Source organism: Loxodonta africana, chromosome 2 (genome assembly GCF_030014295.1).
Source record: "Loxodonta africana isolate mLoxAfr1 chromosome 2, mLoxAfr1.hap2, whole genome shotgun sequence".
NCBI classification, from domain to species: domain Eukaryota; kingdom Metazoa; phylum Chordata; class Mammalia; order Proboscidea; family Elephantidae; genus Loxodonta; species Loxodonta africana.
In genome coordinates this window covers 81,277,480-81,300,187 of record NC_087343.1, presented here as the reverse complement: position 1 = coordinate 81,300,187, position 22,708 = coordinate 81,277,480, and the positions used below count along the sequence as shown (strand labels likewise).

At 40.2% G+C, this 22,708-nt stretch overlaps 1 protein-coding gene across 1 annotated transcript; it reads right to left on the bottom strand.

The window, feature by feature from the left end:
• Positions 1 to 519: 519 nt before the first annotated feature.
• F2RL1 (F2R like trypsin receptor 1) lies at positions 520 to 22,442 on the bottom strand. The gene is made up of 2 exons (XM_010588227.3): positions 22,210 to 22,442; positions 520 to 3,106 (listed from the first exon to the last, which is right to left on the bottom strand). Exons 1-2 carry the CDS (start codon positions 22,292 to 22,294, stop codon positions 1,995 to 1,997), a joined length of 1,197 nt encoding a protein of 398 aa, XP_010586529.1. The 5' UTR covers positions 22,295 to 22,442; the 3' UTR covers positions 520 to 1,994.
• Positions 22,443 to 22,708: the final 266 nt, after the last annotated feature.

Here is a 22,708-nt window from a genome sequence, read left to right as displayed (position 1 = left end):
GTATATATGTACATACATATTCATTCTTATTTTAAGAAGGTATTTTCTATAAACAAATTATAAAAATTACTTCTCTCTGGGAGATGAGAATGGGTATGTATAGCAAGTAAGAAAATTTATTTTATCTTTCTATTCAGTTTGACTTGGACATTTTAATTCCAGGAACTTATCCTATAGAAATACTCACAAAAATGTCTGCACACAGATGTTTAATGCAGCACTGTTTTAATAACCAAAAAAAAAAAAAGAAAGAAAGAGGACCCATCTTAAGGAAATGGCTACATATATCACCATATATCCAAAATACTAAACAGTCTGTATCCTTTAACATTAAAGGTCAATCTCTAGCTGTGGGCATGGAAAGAATTCTAAAACACGTTTTTAAATGAAAAACAATCATCACAAAACCATATGTACAGTACGGCACCATTTATATAAAAAAAATACGGTATGAGCAGTAAAAAAAAGAGTGAGGCAATGGCTTACTTCTCCCTTCCCACCCACCCCCCCGCCAAAAAAAGAAAAAAAACACTCAGAAGTAAGTTGTAAAAAACAGTCAGGTGTTATTTATAAATCAATCACACTATACAATCTATAAAATAGTTCTTTTTAAAAGTCACAAATACAACAGTTGTATAACATCTGCTTGAGTCAAGTACAGTTTAAACATGTTGCAAACCACATCTACTTTAGTGCTATCTTCCAAACAGATGTGGTTTAAACCCAGTGAAGCCTTGTGTAATTTCATATTTAATAACAAATGGACAAAAATGACAATAAATATCCTAACAGTTATCTTAAAAAATACTAAGTGGTAAATGTTACTCTGAGTTACAAAACAATCAGTTACTCATACTGCCTGAAGACTTCACTGAAGTCAGCAAAGTTATACAAAATTTGAATTAACAAGTTTAAAATCTTCATTGTATTCTCCATGAAGTAAATAATGATACAAAAGCTGGAAGGATTAATAAGAACGAAAGTTCCAATAAGTCAACAAACAGATTTCACTCAAAACCAAACATAAAAGAGGGGGCACAAAGCATTCTGCTTGCCTCTCTCTTCAGTATCTACCATGACACTTCGTCAAGCAGAAGACACACTCAGCCCAGTGCTTCTCAAACCCTGGTGTGCATAAACATCAAGCAAAGGCTGGCTAAAATGTAGATTCTTGGGCCTGTTCCCAGAGCATCTCAGTTTTAGTGAGTCTGAGGAACCTTCATGTTTTAATAAGCTCCATGATGATGCTGGAGTCCCTGGGTGGCATAAACAGTTAAGCACTTGACTATTAACAGAACAGTTGGTGGTTCCAGCCCACCTAGAGGCACCTCCGATGAAAGGCCTAGTAACCTGCTTTCAAAAGGTCACAGCCTTGCAAACCCTATGGAGCAGCTCTATTCTGCACAAATGGGGTCACCACGGGTTGGTACTGACTTGACAGCTACTATTTTTTATGATGATGTCAGTGGTGTTACACAAATCATACTGAACACTTGAATTCTCCTGTCTAATCCTGATTTACTGCTATTGGTTGAAAACTTGATTTTGGGCAGGTCACCTCTTTAGTTTTCTCATCTGTAAAGTGCTCAGTTGGACTGATAATCTCTGACAGCTAGCTCTTAAGCCTTAATAAGGCTGGATTGGCCCCAGATATAAGAGAAATGTAATTTCAACTAAGAAATTAGTCTTCAAGCCAAGGCTGGTTTTTCCAAGTTACAGAATTCTGTCTTTTTGCTACCTTCTGGAAAGACAACTTTTGCCAGTTCAGTTTCAGGAAGCACCTGAATAAAGGCATTTCTGAAACTGACAACATCCATCTTAATTCTGGGGCTGTTTCTCATGCAAACAGGGAAGTTTCTAGCAATCCTGAGGAGGTGCTACGTAACCATGATATGTGGTAAGACCCACTCGGTCAGGAAATAACAGAACATCCCCATAATGGTAAGCAGGGTCCAAACTCTACTGTAAAACTTGCATCCAGGAAGACATACAACTCAATAGGAGGCTTTAACACTGGTTGAACTTGAGGAGTAAGAGCTGGACTTCCTGGAGAATTTCTTTGAGGTAAGGGATATCTGCATTTGCTTTACAGTTCGGACACTTCGACAGAGCAGAGCATTCTTTGCGTGATCCCTGAAATCTTTTGAAACAAAGTAATAGACAAAGGGGTCAATGCAGCTGTTGAGAGTGGAGAGGCAGAGGGCTATGATGTACAGGGCATAGACGTGGCTCTGGCCCCGGTTTTTAATTAGGAAATAATGCACCACGAGCAGAAGGTTACTAGGAGTGAAGCAGATCAGGTACATGGCCAGGACAGTGACAATGAGTTTGATTGCTCTCTGCCTTTTCTTTCCCGAGTGCTCATCCATGGCAGAAGATCGGAGCACCCTGATCATCAGCACGTAGGCAGAGGCCGTCAGGAACGCTGGGAACAGAAAGACTCCAATGGCCAGAGAAAGGAAATAATTGAACATGTCCCCTACCAACACCTCCTCCGGCAACACATCGTGACAGGTTGTGATGTTAAGGGCTGGAATGTAGATGGTCTGCTTCACAACATACAAAGGGATGGTAACCAGCAGGATCAGCAGCCAGATTCCCAGGGAGACACCTATGGCAATGTTGGCCTTCTTCTTGGGGTGCACCATGGGGTTCATGATGACCCAGTACCTCTGCACACTGAGACAAGTCATGAAGAGAATGGAACAATACATGTTGCCGTAGAAAAAGCTAATCAGCACTTTGCAGAGACCTTCCCCGTACACCCAGTTGTTGCCATGCATGTGATAGGCAATCTTCAAGGGAAACCAGATAACAGACAGGAGGTCTGCCAAGGCCAGATTGGCCATATAAATCACAGCAGGGTGCTTCTTCTGTGTTCGAAAAAGAAATACCCACAGGGCCATGCAATTACTTGGCAAACCAACCACGAATACAATTGTGTAGACAACTGGGAGGAAGACGGTGGTCAGTTTTCCAGTGAGGACAGAGGCAGAAAACTCATCCACAGAAAAGCCTGGTTTCACTGTAACTCCTTTTCCGATGACTTGAGACGAGCCATTACTCTTACCGATCAGACTTCTTCCTTTAGTGGGTTTACTGAATCCTGTACAAATAAGGCAAGGCAGAAAACGGTTACTACAGAAGTAAACATTTCAGCAGCAATGTTGGTTTGTTCAAGTAAAAGTACTTTAGACTAAGACAGAAATGTACCATTGGAGCGGTACCCAAAATGCTTACAGGGGCTTTCTCTGGGTGGTAGGGTTCCTGGGATTTCTAATATCTGGTTTTGTTTTTTTCAATGAGTATTTTTTTATTGGGGGGTTGTGGGGTGTATGCAGAACACATTGACATCCACGAATTTTGAAAACACTGAGAGTATTTTCATAAGCTGTCCACACGCATTAGTTCCTAACTACTCTTATCACATGACCATCAGCAGTCACTCAATGGATCAATATAAAAATCAGTTTAGGATTGTGTAGTAATTCCTTTCCAAACCAAATTCTCAAGTGTGAGAGATAGGAAGAAAAGCCTGATCTTCTTTTGAAAAATCAACCAATAAAAACCCTATCTATGGATCACAATGGTGTGATCTTCAACCAATCGTGGGAATGGCACAGGACCAAGCAGTATTTTGTTCATTGTGCACAGTGTTGCCATGAGATGTGGCCAACTCAATAGCAGCTAACAACTGCCCCAATGCCAGCTTTTGAATTTTCACTTCATAATGGCTCTCTCCCATTCTGGCCCTGAGCAAGAATCTAGCCCGGCCCATCAGTCATTCCTTATCCCTGAGCCCTGCATAGGAAGACTTTCAGGGCCAAAAGGGACATTCCCTCTCCACCCACAAGGACAGCCTCAACAATGGACAAACGACCACATATGACTACATATTATATCATTCCATTTTATTAAGTGTCCATAATACTCAAATCCATAGATACAAAGCAGATTAGTGGTTGCCTAGGGCTGGGGGAAGGAATCTCAGTAGCTCAAACAGTTATGAAAGGCTGGTGGTTAGAACCCACCCAAAGGCTCAGTGGGAGAAAGACCTGTGGGTCTGCTTCCGTAAAGATCACAGCCGAGAAAACCCTATGGAGCAGTTCTACACCCATTCCTAATTTATTCTATCTGCAGCATCGTCTCTGGCTCTAATGAAACATGTTGCCACTGAGTTGATTCTGACTCCTGATGACCCCGTGTACTATAGAGCAGAATTGCTCCATAGAGTTTTCTGGTCTATAATCTTTACAGAAGCAGATCACCAGGCCTTTCTTCCATGGCTTCACTAGGTGTGTTTAGGTTAGTAGTCAAATGTAAACCGTTTGCACCGCCCTGGCTCTAATAATAAAAAACCAAAAAAAAAAAAACAAAAAAAACTCCTGGATGAGGAACAGGCTTGATGACACCCAAATGTGTTTCCCTTTTTTGTATTGTGGTGCCAATGGCTTGATGGAACAGTCACTGGCCACAAATCCTAGGGATGTCCTTTCACCGGTGTGAAGTGAATGAGGGCCAGGGATTCATCTTCAAGGAGCCTGGAATGGAAAGTTTTGCTGTCCCCATAGAAATGAGTTCTCGCCTTTAATTATGATGTCATCCTAGCCTGTTTACTGCCCCAAACGAGATTTTATTTTTCCATGGCTTATTAATGTGTACTGGGTACTCCTAAGGTTACAATTCCATGTTGCATATTTTCCAAAGATTATTGAGCCAGTCAGTGCATGGAACAGCGCTAACTTCAATCACAAAAATTTGTGTTATTCTTTCAACAACGCTATGAGGTAAGTAGTATATTTATTTCTATTTAACAGATGAAGAAAGTGAAGTTCAGAGAAAATAAATAATTATCCCAGGGTCACATACCTCACATGCTCTTTCCACCATAACACCACCAAAGTCATCTTAAAAAACAAACCGAAAAAACCAAAACCAAACCCAGTGCCATCCAGTCGATTCTGACTCATAGCGACCCTATAGGACAGGGTAGAACTGCTCCACAGAGTTTCAAGGAGTGCCTGGCGGATTCGAACTGCCGGCCCTTTGGTTAGCAGCCATAGCACTTAACCACTACGCAACTAGGGTTTCTGAAAAAACAAACAACATATATTTGCTAATCTGCTTAGTCCTTTCCTTTAAAACCAATGGTTCTCAATACTGGTTACACATTAGAATCACCTGGGGCTTTACAAAATCCCACGCCCTGTTCCCACTCTCAGATTCTGATGTAACTGGTCTGAGGCGGGGCATGAGATGAACATTCAGTTTTTAAAAGCTTCCTAGGAGGCTCTAATGTACTGCTGAAGTTGAAAACTACGAATTTAGAGTTCTTTGCTAGTGAGTTCCCTTCCCTCTTTCCTGTTCACAAGTAACATACTTACCCATAGTTGTCTACTTGCTCAGAGGGTTTGTAGCTTTCACTCAATACAACAACCAGGAAGTGGCCTTTGTACAATGTATAGGGACTGTTGTCTTTGGATCATCAATAAACAAAAACAAACCAGCTGCTGTTGAGCTGAGTCAATTCCAAACTGTACTGCATAGGGTTTTTAAAGCTGTGACCTTTCAGACAAGATTACCCAGCCTTTCTTCCAAGGTGCCCCTGGATGAATTTGAACCACCAACGTTTCAGTAGCAGTCAAGTGCTTAACTGTTTGTGCCATCCAGGGGCACCTTTGCATCTTCACATGTGCTTCCTTCTTATAAAGAATCTTGCCATTGCTGAAACGGTGAACTGTGATCTTAGACAAACCAAAGGACCTTATGAAGTAAAAGGCAGTTCAGGAGTGACTGTAGGCACCATCTTCCTCCCTTTCCCACAAGATCTGGAGAGACACATCCCACATTACTCTTATCAAAGCTTTGAGGTGCCTTCATTGAGGGGTGATCTTTCTATTTATTTTACACAACAGATTTTACTGAGCACCAATATGTGCCAGCCACTGCTAGTGGCTCTCAATTGGGGTTATACTGCCCCTATAAAGGGCATTTATAATTTGTGGAAGTTTTTTGATTGCAAGTAACTGGAAAAAATGCTGATGTTAAGTGATAGGCCAAGGATGCTGAATGTTCTATAATGTTCAAAATGGTCCTACACAATTCTCATGATATGAACTGTCTTACCCAAAATGCAAATAGCATCTCTATTGAGAAATGCTAATACTATATATAATCCAGATTCAGGGATTCAACGTCTTGCCCTTCAAAGATAGTGGCTATGATCACTGTCATGAATTGAATTGTGTCCCACAAAAATATGTGTCAACTTCGGAAAGACCTAATTACAACAATCAACCAACTTGACCTCATTGACTTATACAGAACTCTCCACCTAACTGCTGCAAAGTATACTTTTTTTTCTAGCGCACATGGAACATTCTCTAGAATAGACTACATATTAGGTCATAAAACAAACCTCTGCAGAATCCAAAACATCGAAATATTACAAAGCATCTTCTCAGGCCACAAAGCCATAAAAGTGGAAACCAATAACAGAAAAATTAGGGAAAAGAAATCAAATACTTGGAAACTGAACTTCTCAGGCCACAAAGCCATAAAAGTGGAAACCAATAACAGAAAAATCAGGGAAAAGAAATCAAATACTTGGAAACTGAACAATACCCTCCTGAAAAAAGACTGGGTTATAGAAGACATTAAGGAGGGAATAAGGAAATTCATAGAATGCAACGAGAATGAAAATACTTCCTATCAAAACCTCCGGGACACAGCAAAAGCAGTGCTCAGAGGCCAATTTATATCAATAAATGCACACATACAAAAAGAAGAAAGAGCCAAAATCAGAGAACTGTCCCGACAACTTGAACAAATAGAAAGTGAGCAACAAAAGAACCCATCAGGCACCAGAAGAAAACAAATAATAAAAATTAGAGCTGAACTAAATGAATTAGAGAACAGAAAAACAATGGAAAGAATTAACAAAGCCAAAAGCTGGTTCTTTGAAAAAATCAACAAAATTGATAAACCATTGGCTAGACTAACTAAAGAAATACAGGGAAGGAAACAAATAACCCGAATAAGAAACGAGAAGGGCCACATCACAACAGACCCAAATGAAATTAAAAGAATCATATCAGATTATTACGAAAAATTGTACTCTAACAAATTTGAAAACCTAGAAGAAATGGATGAATTCCTGGAAAAACAATACCTACCTAAACTAACACAATCAGAAGAAGAACAACTAAATGGACCCATAACAAAAAAAGAGATTGAAGCGGTAATCAAAAAACTCCCAACAACAACAACAAAAAAATGTGTCAACTTGATTAGGCCATGATTCCCAGTATTGTGTGCTTGTCCTCTATTTTGTGATTGTAATTTTATGTTAAAGACAATTAGGGTAGGACTGTAACACCCTTACCCAGGTCACATCCCTGATCCAATGTAAAGGAAATTTCTCTGAGGTGTGAGAAATAAAAAGGAAAGGGAAGTGAGCAGAGAAGGGGACCTCATACCACCAAGAAAGCAGTGCTGGGAGCAGAGCACATCCTTCGGACCTGGGGTCCCTGGGCGAGAAACACCTAGTCCGGGGGAAGATTGATGAGGCCGACAGAGAGAGAAAGACTTCCCCTGGAGCTGATGCCCTGAATTTGAACTTTTAGCCTACTTTACTGTGAAGAAATAAATTTCTCTTTGTTAAAGCCAACCACTTGTGGTATTTCTGTTATAGCAGCACTAGATGACTAAGGCAATCACCATCATCCTATTCCTGCTGAGTATTTTTAAAGGACTTTCAGTGAGTAAATTTTTAGCCAGCAATTATTGAGCCCTTACTATACACTGAAGCCTTAACAGGCACTATGTAGAAGAAAAAGAAAACATTTTTTTACTTCAGGGAGTTTACAATCTAATTGGAGAAACAAAAAATGTACATTTATAAAAAGATGTAAGAGCATTTCCAAAACATAACAGCTAGCACATACACCGGGCCAAAAATAAGGTGTTAAAATGAAAAAAAAAAAAAAACAATGTTCACAGTCAGAACAAGATTCAAATTCTGGTCTTAAAACTTCATTTTTTGTTGGATCTTGGGCAGGTGCTCAACATCTCTAAGGATCAGTTTTCTTACCTGTAAAATGGGATGATATTCACCTTCCAGGGTTTAAAAAGGTATTTTAAACAGTGCATGTAACTGTCTAGTACTGCACTTGTAATATAAAAGTGTTCAGTAAACAGTATTTTCTATTGTTAAGACCATAATGTAATAATAAAGTAAATGACTGTGATCATTAAGGTTTGTGTGTCAACTTGGCTGGACCACGATTCTCAGTGGCTTGGCAGTTGTGATGTAGTTTGGCAGTCATATAACGATGCAATCACTTCCATGATGGAAACTGCTGTGAGTAGCCTATCAGCTGAAAGAGAATTTCCTTGGGGGTGTGGACTGCATCCAATATCGGTGGACTTTCTGGCAGGGCTCCTAGGCTTTTTGCTTGCTCTGGGTCCTGCACCTGCCTCCTGTTTGTCTGACCTCCAGCTCTTGAGCTACCAGCTAACCTGTCGTCTTGCCTATCTTGAGACTTGTCAGTCTCCACAGCCTGTGAGACAGAGGCCTGCTGTCTGACCTGCTGATCTTGGGTTCGCCAGCCCCTGCAGCTATGTGAGTCAGGAGAAGCCCCCCGCCTGGCCCACAGACTTGAGACTTTCCAGCCTTTACAACCACAGGAGCCATTTCTTCAATATAAATCTCTCTCTACGTATATTTATACATTTTACTGGTTTTGCTTCTCTAGAGAACCCAGCTTAAGACAATGAATGAAAAATATCATTAATCAACTGAAACTGATTGATGTTTATAGAACACTACCTAACAATAGCTGAATACATTTACCAAAAGAGACAATATCTTAGGTCATAAAACAGATTATGACATATTATAAAAGAATTGAAATACGTATAAAATACGGTCTCTGACCATAATTGATCTAAATTATAAATCAATAACAGAAGGATAAGAAAAAAAAAATCCCAGTCACTTGGAAATTAAACAACATACTTCTAAACAATCCATAGATCAAAGAAGAAATCTCAAAGGATATTAAAAACTATTTGGAATGGAATTAAAATTAAAATACAACATATCAGTATTTTTAGAATTCACTTAAAGCAATACTTAGAGGAAAATTTATAATATTAAAAGAATATATTAGAAAATAAGAAAGCTCTCATATCAATTATCTGAACTTCTGTCTTAGGAAACTACAGAAAGAAGAGCAAATTAAACCAAAACAAGCAAAAGGAAAGAAATACTAAAGATAAGAGCAGAAATTAATGAAATTGAAAAAAAAAAAAAAAGAGAGAAAATAAAACCAAAGTTGGTCCTTTAAAAGATCAATAAATTTGATAAATCTCTAGCAAGACTGACAAATAAAAAAAAGAGAGAAAATACAAATTATCAATCCCAGGAAGGAAAGAGGGGCTATCACTGAAGACCCTGTAGTCATAAAGGCACAATAAGGAGATATTATGAACAACTTCCACACAGAAATTCAACAACTTAGAAGAAGCCACCTGTTCCTCCAAACTCTCCGAAGATTAAACAGATATCCCAAGTAGCACTATAATTATTATATGAGTTGATTTTATAGTTTAAAAACTTCTGAAAAATAAATATCCAGGTCCAGATAGTTTCACTGGCAAATTTATCAAACAATTAAAGAAGATATTACACTGATTCACAATCTCTTCCAGAAAATAGAAGAGAAGTGAACAATTTAAAACTTGCTTTATAATGCCAGCATTACCCCATACCAAAAGCAGACAGGGTATAAAAAGGAAAATTAAAGACCAATAACCCTCAGGAACATAGATGTAAAAATCCTCAAGAATATATTGGCAAATTGAATCCAATAATATTAAAAGACCAATTGGAGCTTTTCGTGGGAATGCAAGGCTGGTTCAGCATCAAAAACCAATCAACGTAATCCACCATTTAAGTTTAAAGAAGAAAAAAGCACATGACCATATCAATAGGTGCTATAAAAAGCTTTGACAAACTAAAACAAAAACAAACTCTCAACAAACTCAGAGTAGAAGGAAATTTCTTTAATCTGATAAAAGGCATCTATGAAAAACCTGCAGCTAACATCATATGTAATGGCGAAGGGCTGAGTACTTGTCCTCTAAGATCAGGAACAAGGCAAGGACATCCACTCTCACTACTCCTATTCAACATTGTACTGCAAGTTCTATTTAGTGCAACAAGGTAAGAAAAACAAAGAAAGGACATACAGATTGGAAAGAAACTGTTCCTATTTGAAGATGTCGGTCCATGGTTCTCTATGTAAACATTCAAGGGAATGTAACAAAAAATACCTCTTAGAACTGGTAAGTGAGTTTAGCAAGGTCACAGGATACAAGGTCAACCCACAAAATTTAATGGTATTTGTATAGACAAGCAATGAACTATTGGGAATCAAAATTATAAAAACACATATGTGTACCATTTTCGATGGCTCCAAAAACTGCAATAATTCAGTAGAAATATAACAAAACTTGTATAGGATATATATGCTGGAAACTATAAATTGCTGATGAAAGATATCAGAGAAGACCCAAATAAATGGAGAGACACACCATGAGCATGGATTGGAGGATTCAACATAGTGAAGATGTCAATTCTTCGCCAAAGTAATCTATAGATTCAAGGTAAAACCAATAAAAGTCACAGGAGGTTTTCTGCTGTTACTTTTTTTTTTTTTTTATAACTTTTATTAAACTTCAAGTGAACGTTTACAAATCCAATCAGTCTGTCACATATAAGTTTACATACATCTCACTCCCTACTCCCACTTACTCTCCCCCTCTTGAGTCAGCCCTTTCACTCTCTCCTTTCTTGACAATTTTGCCTGCTTCCCTCTCTCTCTATCCTCCCATCCCCCCTCCAGACAAGAGTTGCCAACACAATCTCAAGTGTCCACCTGATATAATTAGCTCACTCTTCATCAGCATCTCTCTCCCACCCACTGACCAGTCCCTTTCATGTCTGATGAGTTGTCTTTGGGGATGGTTCCTGTCCTGTGTCAACAGAAGGTCTAGGGAGCATGGCCGCCGGGATTCCTCTAGTCTCAGTCAGACCATTAAGTTTGGTCTTTTTATGAGAATTTGGGTTCTGCATCCCACTGATCTCCTGCTCCCTCAGGGGTCCTCTGCTGTGCTCCCTGTCAGGGCAGTCATCGATTGTGGCCGGGCACCACCTAGTTCTTCTGGTCTCAGGATGATGTAGGTCTCTGGTTCATGTGGCCCTTTCTGTCTCTTGGGCTCTTAGTTGTCGTGTGGCCTCGGTGTTCTTCATTTTCCTTAGCTCCAGGTGGGTTGAGACCAATTGCTGCATCTTAGATGGCCGCTTGTTAGCATTTAAGACCCCAGACACCACATTTCAAAGTGGGATGCAGAATGATTTCATAATAGAATTATTTTGCCAATTGACTTAGAAGTCCCCGCAAACCATGTTCCCCAGACCCCCGCGCTTGCTCCGCTGACCTTTGAAGCATTCATTTTATCCCGGAAACTTCTTTGCTTTTGGTCCAGTCCAATTGAGCTGACCTTCCATGTATTGAGTGTTGTCTTTCCCTTCACCTAAAGCAGTTCTTATCTACTGATTAATCAATAAAAAACCCTCTCCCACCCTCCCTCCCTCCCCCCCTCATAACCACAAAAGTATGTGTTCTTCTCAGGTTTACTATTTCTCAAGATCTTATAATAGTGGTCTTACACAATATTTGTCCTTTTGCCTCTGACTCATTTCGCTCAGCATAATGCCTTCCAGGTTCCTCCATGTTATGAAATGTTTCACAGATTCGTCACTGTTCTTTATCGATGCGTAGTATTCCATTGTGTGAATATACCACAATTTATTTACCCATTCATCCGTTGATGGACACCTTGGTTGCTTCCAACTTTTTGCTATTGTAAACAGAGCTGCAATAAACATGGGTGTGCATTTATCTGTTTGTATGAAGGCTCTTGTATCTCTAGGGTATATTCCTAGGAGTGGGATTTCTGGGTTGTATGGTAGTTCTATTTCTAACTGTTTAAGATAACGCCAGATAGATTTCCAAAGTGGTTGTACCATTTTACATTCCCACCAGCAGTGTATGAGAGTTCCAATCTCTCCGCAGCCTCTCCAACATTTATTATTTTGTGTTTTTTGGATTAATGCCAGTCTAGTTGGTGTGAGATGGAATCTCATCGTAGTTTTAATTTGCATTTCTCTAATGGCTAATGATCGAGAGCATTTTCTCATGTATCTGTTGGCTGCCTGAATATCTTCTTTAGTGAAATGTGTGTTCATATCCTTTGCCCACTTCTTGATTGGGTTGTTTGTCTTTTTGTGGTTGAGTTTTGACAGAATCATGTAGATTTTAGAGATCAGGCACTGGTCGGAGATGTCATAGCTGAAAATTCTTTCCCAATCTGTAGGTGGTCTTTTTACTCTTTTGGTGAAGTCTTTAGATGAGCATAGGTGTTTGATTTTTAGGGGCTCCCAGTTATCGGGTTTCTCTTCATCATTTTTGGTAATGTTTTGTATTCTGTTTATACCTTGTATTAGGGCTCCTAGGGTTGTCCCAATTTTTTCTTCCATGATCTTTATCGTTTTAGTCTTTATGTTTAGGTCTTTGATCCACTTGGAGTTAGTTTTTGTGCATGGTGTGAGGTATGGGTCCTGTTTCATTTTTTTGCAAATGGATATCCAGTTATGCCAGCACCATTTGTTAAAAAGGCTATCTTTTCCCCAGTTAATTGACACTGGTCCTTTGTCAAATATCAGCTGCTCATACGTGGATGTATCTATGTCTGGGTTCTCAATTCTGTTCCATTGGTCTATGTGTCTGTTGTTGTACCAATACCAGGCTGTTTTGACTACTGTGGCTGTATAATAGGTTCTGAAGTCAGGTAAGGTGAGGCCTCCCCCTTTCTTCTTCTTTTTCAGTAGTGCTTTGCTTATCCGGGGCTTCTTTCCCTTCCATATGAAATTGGTGATTTGTTTCTCTATCCCCTTAAAATATGACATTGGAATTTGGATCGGAAGTGCGTTAAATGTATAGATGGCTTTTGGTAGAATAGACATTTTTACTATGTTAAGTCTTCCTATCCATGAGCACGGTATGTTTTTCCACTTAAGTATGTCCTTTTGAATTTCTTGTAGTAGAGCTTTGTAGTTTTCTTTGTATAGGTCTTTTACATCCTTGGTAAGATTTATTCCTAAGTATCTTATCTTCTTGGGGGCTACTGTGAATGGTATTGATTTGGTGATTTCCTCTTCGGTGTTCTTTTTGTTGATGTAGAGGAATCCAGGTGATTTTTGTATGTTTATTTTATAACCTGAGACTCTGCCAAACTCTTCTATTAGTTTCAGTAGTTTTCTGGAGGATTCCTTAGGGTTTTCTGTGTATATAATCATGTCATCTGCAAATAGTGATAACTTCACTTCTTCCTTGCCAATCCGGATACCTTTTATTTCTTTGTCTAGCCTAATTGCCCTGGCTAAGACTTCCAACACGATGTTGAATAAGAGCGGTGATAAAGGGCATCCTTGTCTGGTTCCCGTTCTCAAGGGAAATGCTTTCAGGTTCTCTCCATTTAGAGTGATATTGGCTGTTGGCTTTGCATAGATGCCCTTTCTTATGTTGAGGAATTTTCCTTCAATTCCTATTTTGGTAAGAGTTTTTATCATGAATGGGTGTTGGACTTTGTCAAATGCCTTTTCTGCATCAATTGATAAGATCATGTGGTTTTTGTCTTTTGTTTTATTTATGTGATGGATTACATTAATGGTTTTTCTGATATTAAACCAGCCTTGCATACCTGGTATAAATCCCACTTGATCAGGGTGAATTATTTTTTTGATGTGTCGTTGGATTCTATTGGCTAGAATTTTGTTGAGGATTTTTGCATCAATGTTCATGAGGGATATAGGTCTATAATTTTCTTTTTTTGTAATGTCTTTACCTGGTTTTGGTATCAGGGAGATGGTGGCTTCATAGAATGAGTTGGGTAGTATTCCGTCATTTTCTATGCTTTGGAATACCTTTAGTAGTAGTGGTGTTAACTCTTCTCTGAAAGTTTGGTAGAACTCTGCAGTGAAGCCATCCGGGCCAGGGCTTTTTTTTGTTGGGAGTTTTTTGATTACCGTTTCAATCTCTTTTTTTGTTATGGGTCTATTTAGTTGTTCTACTTCTGAATGTGTTAGTTTAGGTAGGTAGTGTTTTTCCAGGAATTCATCCATTTCTTCTAGGTTTTCAAATTTGTTAGAGTACAATTTTTCATAATAATCTGAAATGATTCTTTTAATTTCATTTGGTTCTGTTGTGATGTGGTCCTTCTCATTTCTTATTCGGGTTATTTGTTTCCTTTCCTGTATTTCTTTAGTCAGTCTAGCCAATGGTTTATCAATTTTGTTAATTTTTTCAAAGAACCAGCTTTTGGCTTTGTTAATTCTTTCCATTGTTTTTCTGTTCTCTAATTCATTTAGTTCAGCTCTAATTTTTATTATTTGTTTTCTTCTGGTGCCTGATGGATTCTTTTGTTGCTCACTTTCTATTTGTTCAAGTTGTAAGGACAGTTCTCTGATTTTGGCTCTTTCTTCTTTTTGTATGTGTGCATTTATTGATATAAATTGGCCTCTGAACACTGCTTTTGCTGTGTCCCAGAGGTTTTGATAGGAAGTATTTTCATTCTCGTTGCTTTCTATGAATTTCCTTATTCCCTCCTTGATGTCTTCTATAACCCAGTCTTTTTTCAGGAGGGTATTGTTCATTTTCCAAGTATTTGATTTCTTTTCCCTAGTTTTTCTGTTATTGATCTCTAGTTTTATTGCCTTGTGGTCTGAGAAGATGCTTTGTAATATTTCGATGTTTTGGACTCTGCAAAGGTTTGTTTTATGACCTAATATGTGGTCTATTCTAGAGAATGTTCCATGTGCACTAGAAAAAAGAGTATATTTTGCAGCAGTTGGGTGGAGAGTTCTGTATAAGTCAATGAGGTCAAGTTGGTTGATTGTTGTAATTAGATCTTCCGTGTCTCTGTTGAGCTTCTTACTGGATGTCCTGTCCTTCTCTGAAAGTGGTGTGTTGAAGTCTCCTACTATAATTGTGGAGGTATCTATCCCGCTTTTCAATTCTGTTAAAATTTGATTTATGTATCTTGCAGCCCTGTCATTGGGTGCGTAAATATTTAATATGGTTATGTCTTCCTGATCAATTGTCCCTTTTATCATTATATAGTGTCCTTCTTTATCCTTTGTGGTGGATTTAAGTCTAAAGTCTATTTTGTCAGAAATTAATATTGCTACTCCTCTTCTTTTTTGCTTATTGTTTGCTTGATATACTTTTTTCCATCCTTTGAGTTTTAGTTTGTTTGTGTCTCTAAGTCTAAGGTGTGTCTCTTGTAGGCAGCATATAGATGGATCGTGTTTCTTTATCCAGTCTGTGACTCTCTGTCTCTTTATTGGTGCATTTAGTCCATTTACATTCAGGGTAATTATAGATAAATAAGTTTCTAGTGCTGTCATTTTGATGCCTTTTTATGTGTGTTGTTGACAATTTCATTTTTTCCACATACTTTTTTGTGCTGAGGCGTTTTTCTTAGTAAATTGTGAGATCCTCATTTTCATAGTGCTTGACTTTATGTTAGTTGAGTCGTTACGTTTTTCTTGGTTTTTATCTTGAGTTATAGAGTTGTTATACCTTTTTGTGGTTACCTTATTATTTACCCCTATTTTTCTAAGTAAAAACCTAACTTGTATTGTTCTATATCGCCTTGTATCACTCTCCATATGGCAGTTCATTGTCTCCTGTATTTAGTCCCTCTTTTTGATTATTGTGATCTTTTACCTATTGACTTCCATGATTCCCTGTTATGTGTATTTTTATTTATTTTTTTTAATTAATCTTAATTTGTTTGTTTTCTGCTGTTACTTTTGCTATAGCCAAGAAACTAGCAACAGCAATTTTTAAAAGCTATTATGAAAGGACAAAGGAAATAGGATAGCTAAAACAATTTTGAAAAAAGAACAAAGCTGGAAGAATCACACTACTCACTTTTAAGACTTACTATAAAGCTACAGTAATCAAGACAGTGTGGCATTGGCAAAGGATCAGACACTCGAATCATTGGAACAGAATAGAGAGTCCAGAAATAGACCCACACAAACAGGTCATTTGATCTTTGACAAAGATAGCAGACAATTCATTGGGAAGAAAGATAACCTTCTTAACAAACGGAAGAAGTAGCCATCCATATACAACAACAAAAAAACCTGACCACAGCCTCACACCTTATAGAAAGATTAACTCAAAATGTACATATATACCAGTTTAAAATGAAAAATTTTTAAACTTTTAGAAAACAAAATGTAAAACCTTAAAACTTAGGAAACATACAGGTAAATCCACATGACCTGAATTTAGACAAAAAGTTCTTAGAAACGAAGCAAGAAGCATGATCCATAAAAGAAAGAAGAAAAAAACAGTTCTTCATTGAAATGAAGAACTTATTCTCTGTCAAAGAAACCGTCTTAAAAATGAAAAGAGAAGCTAAAGACTGGGAGAAAATATTTGCAATTTATATGTCCAACAAAACACTTGTACTTAGAATATATAAATAACTCCCAAAACTCAACAGTATCTCATCAAAAAAGATCATCAATAGTAAAAAGAGAACCTACAGACTGGGAAAAAATTTTTGGCTACAACATAGCCGACAAGGGTCTAATCTCTAAAATCTACAGAATACCTCAACACCTCAATAACAAAAAGACAAATAATCCAATTAAAAAATGGGCAAAGAATATGAACAGACACTTCACCAAAGAAGATATTCAGCATTCAGGAGGCTAAGGGACACATGAGGAAATACTCATTAGCCATTACCCGTCGCCGTCAAGCTGATTCCATTTCATAGAGACCCTATCAAAACTACAAGATACCATCTCACCCTGACAATGCTGGCATTAATCCAAAAAACACAAAATAAAAAATGTTGGAGAAGTTGCAGGGAGATTGGAATTCTTATGCATTACTGGTGGAAATGTAAAATGGTACAACCACTATGGAAAACTATATGGTGCCTCCTTAAAAAGCTAGAAATATAAATACCATAGGATCCAGCAATCCCACTTCTAGAAATATACCCTAGAGAAATAAGAGCCATCTCACAAATAGAGATATGCACACCTGTGTTCACTGCAGCACTATTCACCATAGGAAAAAGATGGAAACAATCTAAATGCCCATCAACAGATGAATGGATAAACAAACTATGGTACATAAACACAATGGAATACTACTATACAATGATAAAGAGCAATGATGAATCTGTGACACATCTCACAACATGGATGAATCTGGACAGCATTATGCTGAGTGAAATCAGTCACAAAAGGACAAATATTATATGAGACCACTATTAAAAAAAAAAAAAAACACACATAACTTTAAGTATACTTCTCCTGTGGTACCCTCCTCACCAGGCCAAGTATAAAGCAAGTAATTTGGGTTAACTCTTTTCTCTTCCCTTCTCCTCTACTATTCCTTCACTGGAAATTTTTTTTCTCCTGACCTTTGGGAGCACAGGTTAAAAAATAAAAAGGTTCAATTGCCTCATATGTCTCCTAAGGTACACTTCTACTAAATCTTCACAAGTGTTCTTTCAGAACGAACTGTTTTCCTCTTAACACTTGCCCAGGTAATAAAACCATAAGAAAGTCAAACACAGACTTCGCTAAAACATCACTTATCAAGGTTAATTGGTAACTACAAGGCAAGCAAGAAGACCGAACACAAATTTAATGTTCCATCTTCATTTCATTACTGTGTTCTATCGAATTATAAAACATTGGACATACCCCATGTGTCTATCATCAGAGGAATAATTAAAAAATTATGATATATACTCCTGTAACATATTTTAGCATTATTAAAAATGTTTTATATTTGACATGCTGATTAGTTTATATAATTATACCAGAATATTTCTATATTTATGGGTACGTATTTTATACATTGCATGTGAAAGCTGGACAATGAATAAGGAAGACCAAAGAAGAGTCGATGCCTTTGAATTGTGGTGTTGGCGAAGAATATTGAATATACTATGGACTGCCAGAAGAACGAACAAATCTGTCTTAGAAGAAGTACTACCAGAATGCTCCTTAGAGGCAAGGATGGCAAGACTGCGTCTTACATACTTTGGACATGTTGTCAGGAGGGATCAGTCCCTGGAGAAGGACACCATGCTTGGCAGAGTACACGATCAGTGGAAAAGAGGAAGACCCTCAACAAGGTGGATTGACACAGTAGCTGCAACAACGAGCTCAAGCATAACAACGATTGTAAGGATGGCGCAGGACCGGGCAATGTTTCGTTCTGTTGTGCATAGGGTTGCTATGAGTCGGAACCGACTCGACGGCACCTAACAACAACATTTTATACATTCAACCAGAATACTCCTTAGAAGCACGGATGGTCAGAGTACGTCTCACATAATTTGGATGTAATATTAGGAAGGACCAGTCCCTGGAAAAGGACATCATGCTTGGTAAAGTAGAGGGTCAGTGAAAAAGAGCAAGACCTTCAAGCAGATGGACTGACACAGTGGCTGCAACAATGAGCTCAAGCATAACAATGATTGTGAGGATGGTGCAGGACCAGGCTAGCAACAACAACAACAACATTTTACACATGAGAGTATGCAAGTGTCTGTGAAGGATATACTCCAAAATGTTAGCAGAGGTTACTCTGGGTACTGAGTTTTGGGGTGGTTTAATTAAACTTTTTCTTATATTACTTGTATAACTTAAAAAAAAAAAGAAAGAAAGAAATAGTAAAGAGAACAGAAGTTCCAGTCTACAAAAGAGAAATGGAATTATGCATCACAGGAGACTTCCCAGGCCCATGATGTGGTAGAAAGAAAATGCCTGAGATGCCAACCAAACCAGTTGATTCTGATTCATAGCAACCCTGTAGGGCAGAGCAGAACTGCCCCATAGGGTGTCCATGGCTGTAAATCTTTACAGAAGCAGACTGCCACATCCTTCTTCCAAGTGGCTGGTGAGTTCGAATCGTTGACCTTTTGGTTAGCAACCAAGTACACCACCAGACTTAAATATGATGCTGCCATTGTCCAGCTACATCCCTCTGGACAAGCCCTTTCACTTCATGGTGACCCCATGTGTGTCAGAGTAGAACTGTGATCCATAGGGTTTTCAATGGCTGATTTTTCTGAAGTAGATCACCAGACCTTTTTCTAAGGTGTCTCTGGGTGGGACCGAACCTCTAACCCTTCAGTTTGCAGCCAAGTACCTAACCATTTGCACCAACCAGGGATTCCTCATTTGATATTTACTGAAGCCCATTAGGTGACAGACTGTTAGACCATGGTGATAGAGGCACTAGGCTCCCTGGCCTCTAGGAGTTTACCATCCAGTGAGGAGACACATTAAATATATATACTCAAATAATGATCAGTTACTTTGTAACAGAAAAGGAAGATGGGGTCTGAGGGAGTGTTTTTTTCCTCTGCCCCCCTACTACCCTCCTTCCCCGAATTCTGTGTTCCCCTCTGTAAAATGAGAAGGTTGTACTCTAGGCTGAGTTCCCTTTTAAGAGGCAGTCTTTTGGGGTAAGGCCTTTGGGAAGAAAAACCGAAAATCTGTTCAGTTACAAACTGTGGACCATGTTGAAGAGTCAGGCTAAAAGGGGATAAACAAAGACTGAGGGGCAGCAAAGCTTTCATGATAGTCTATTCTTAAAACCATTTAGAGTTTCAAGCAGGGAGGAAAACTCCATTTATCTAAACCTCAGTGTTACTTAACTAACCCTTTAGGAAAGTTACCCTGAAGACATATGAAGGTATGCGGAGGAAAAAAGCCAAGGTGCAATATTAAATAGCTCTAGTTAACAAGTAACTTGATTTTTTTGTTTTGTTAAATCAAGTTCACATTATACCCCAGGGATCCACTCCATCCCTGGACCTCTCACTTTGTAAACAATAGAGAACACCCAAATACTTTGGGCATGCTTCCTATCTTACTGCCTGAATCATAAAAGTATCAAATCATTGACACCCACATATTTTCTTTAAAGTTTGCACACACTGTTTGCTCCTGCATTTTATGTTTCCAACTTAAAAAAACAAAGGCAAATGGGAAAGTGTTCATCATGGTTTTCAATATGTCACATAAATAAATAAATGCCTTTGTTCTGATGCTGGCCAGTAAAGTGTATACCAGTGGTGCAGTTTTCAAGCTTATACCATCACACTCTTTTCTGTAACTGCTGAGGGAAAAGAATTACATCTTTCCATCTAATTCAATTCACTGTGATTTGCTCTTTTACAACTTCATGAAGAGGAAGATAAAAGTGAGAAACTGCCCTCCCATACTCACCCTTGATCAGTGTCTGCTGAATTTCAGTTATTTGTACACCACCCTCCTGAATTTCCCCCTATAAGGCAGGCCCACACTGCCATATCCAAAATGTTGGGCCGGTGTGTCTTACAGTTGAGAGTCTTAAGATTTACAAAGGTAACATCATGCATATTCCGTCTATTACACAGCACCTCTGTGTAGCACCCAGAGTCAAACACATGAACATTTCTGTAACAACATGTCTGAATATTCACACCAAAGGAGATAAACACAGAAGAAGAAAAAAAAAAAAAAAAACATTCTCACATGAGCTCAGGTCAGGTTTTGTGGAAAATGTGTCCTCATAAACTTAATTAAAAACAAAAGAAACAATCAAAGAAAAACCCGTTTTTTTAATTATTATTTTAGAATTGTAGATGTTAGTGAATTCTTACCCCTCTTTAATCCAACCATTTCTAATACAAATAAAAATTTTTCTTTAAGTTAACAAAAGGGGGCGGGGAATGAGAAACGGCCTTTCACAGCGGGTCTGCAAATTTCTCAGGGAAATTAAAATCTCCGTTTTCATGCTACCCACGCAGCCCCCAATAGCCTCTGGGGCCTCTGTTAGCATCACAATAGCGCGTTCACAGGCGAAACTTCCCCCATGCCCTCAGATTCCACTCCCAGAAGAACAAGTTCGAGCACAGCCCAAGCAGCACACCCGCCAGGGCGGGCAGTAGCACACAAACGGCACTAGAGTACCGCCCGGGATGGCTCCTGGGCTGTTCAGTTCTGCTCCTGGGCGCTGGCAGCCTCTGGCCTGCAGACCTCTGCGGCTGCCAGTATGCGTTCCAGGGTGGCAAGGAAGGGCCCGGAATCCCAGGCCCGGAAGACCAACTGGTAGAATAAAAAGGCAGGGTCCAAGAAGCTCCAGGAACCCTGGCAGTGCAAACGGTTAAGCGCTACACTGTTAACCAAAAGGTCTGCGGCTCGAACCCACCCAGGGTCTCCGTGGGAAAAAGACCTGCTGATCTGCTCCGGTAAAGACTGCAGCCTAGACAACTCTATGCGGCAGTTCTACTCTGTCACATGGGGTAGCTGTAAGCCAAAACCGACTCCACGGCACCTAACAAAAAGTTCCACCCGCAAACCCACCTGAAACCCGGCTGGCCTAAACTCAAGGCTAAGCGTTCCTTACCCCGGCAACTGGCTTTCAGAGTATTCCCGGATATTATGTGGAACACCCCACTTTGCTAGCATCTGTGGACCCCGAGTGGGTCTTCAACGCAGACGCCAGACAGTGGCCTCCAAGGGTTGGAGGAGGGCACGAAGATCAAGGTAGAAGGCTCTCAGGCTGCAGGCTCCCACCAACCCCACCCCGCCCAGTGCCACCAACTTGATAACGGCCTGGGGCCCCGCGGGACCAGCACGGAGGAAGTCGCCAGGGTGTGTGAAAAGCTCCTAATGACTTTGTGTTTTCAAAGACACCAGCCCAGGGGAGGGGAGCCTGAGCTCTCCCGGCACCTCTGAGACTCAGGCACTCACTCCTCCCTTCCCTCCTCCACCACCGGGAGCTGGGGGGCCTGGGGGTCTCCAGCACCAAAGCCTCTCTGGTAAGCGGGGCGAGGCGTAACCGCCTTTCTTTCGCCGACTTCAGCCGCTTCCCCGAGCGCAGGGGTCCCCCATCAAAGCCGCCGAAAGGAGGCTGCGGGGTGCTAGGAGTTGGTGGCGGCGGCAGAAAACCTAAGCGGCTTCCACTACCTGCCCCGCGAGCCCATGACCTGGAGCGGCCCAAGGGCCGTGCACCCCAATTCCTCCTTCCCCCAGTTGCTCACCTTGGGTGTTGTGACTGCCGGAGACGCTGGCCGCCAGCAGCAGGATTGCGGCCCCCAGCAGCCATGCCGCGCTCGGGCTCCGCATCCTTCCAGCAGCCCCCACGCCGGCAGTGCAGGGAACTCGCCGCCACTAATTCGAAGCTCCGGAACCCCACTCGCTGCTCTGAGAGAAAGCCACTGTCTCGCCGGCCCCTATCTGGAGCCTCCGCGCGCGCCTCCCCCGGCCCGGCAAGTTTCAGTGAAACCCGAGCCGCTTGACGCACCTGCTGGAAGCCACGCCCCGAGGCCGGAACGCGCGGCTCGGTCCCGCCCACTGCGAAAGTTTGGCGCCCGGGCCCCGCCCCGAGCCACCTGGCCCTGCTGACCCACCACTCCTGCCCGAAGTGCACAAACCAGCCGCTGTCCGCTAGGCTGCCCGGCCGCCCGCCCGCAGGCGGGATTGGGCGGATGAGAAGGCTCAATGGAATGCAGATACCCGGGCCTGGGCCAGACCTATAAC

Bases quoted from the DNA above. Each gene is read 5' to 3' on its own strand.
- F2RL1 (XM_010588227.3), bottom strand. From the start codon at position 22,294: ATGCGGAGCCCGAGCGCGGCATGGCTGCTGGGGGCCGCAATCCTGCTG. The intron at 3,107-22,209 runs GTGAGCAACTGG...TTATTTGTACAG, and splicing joins CGGCAGTCACAACACCCAAG to GATTCAGTAAACCCACTAAA.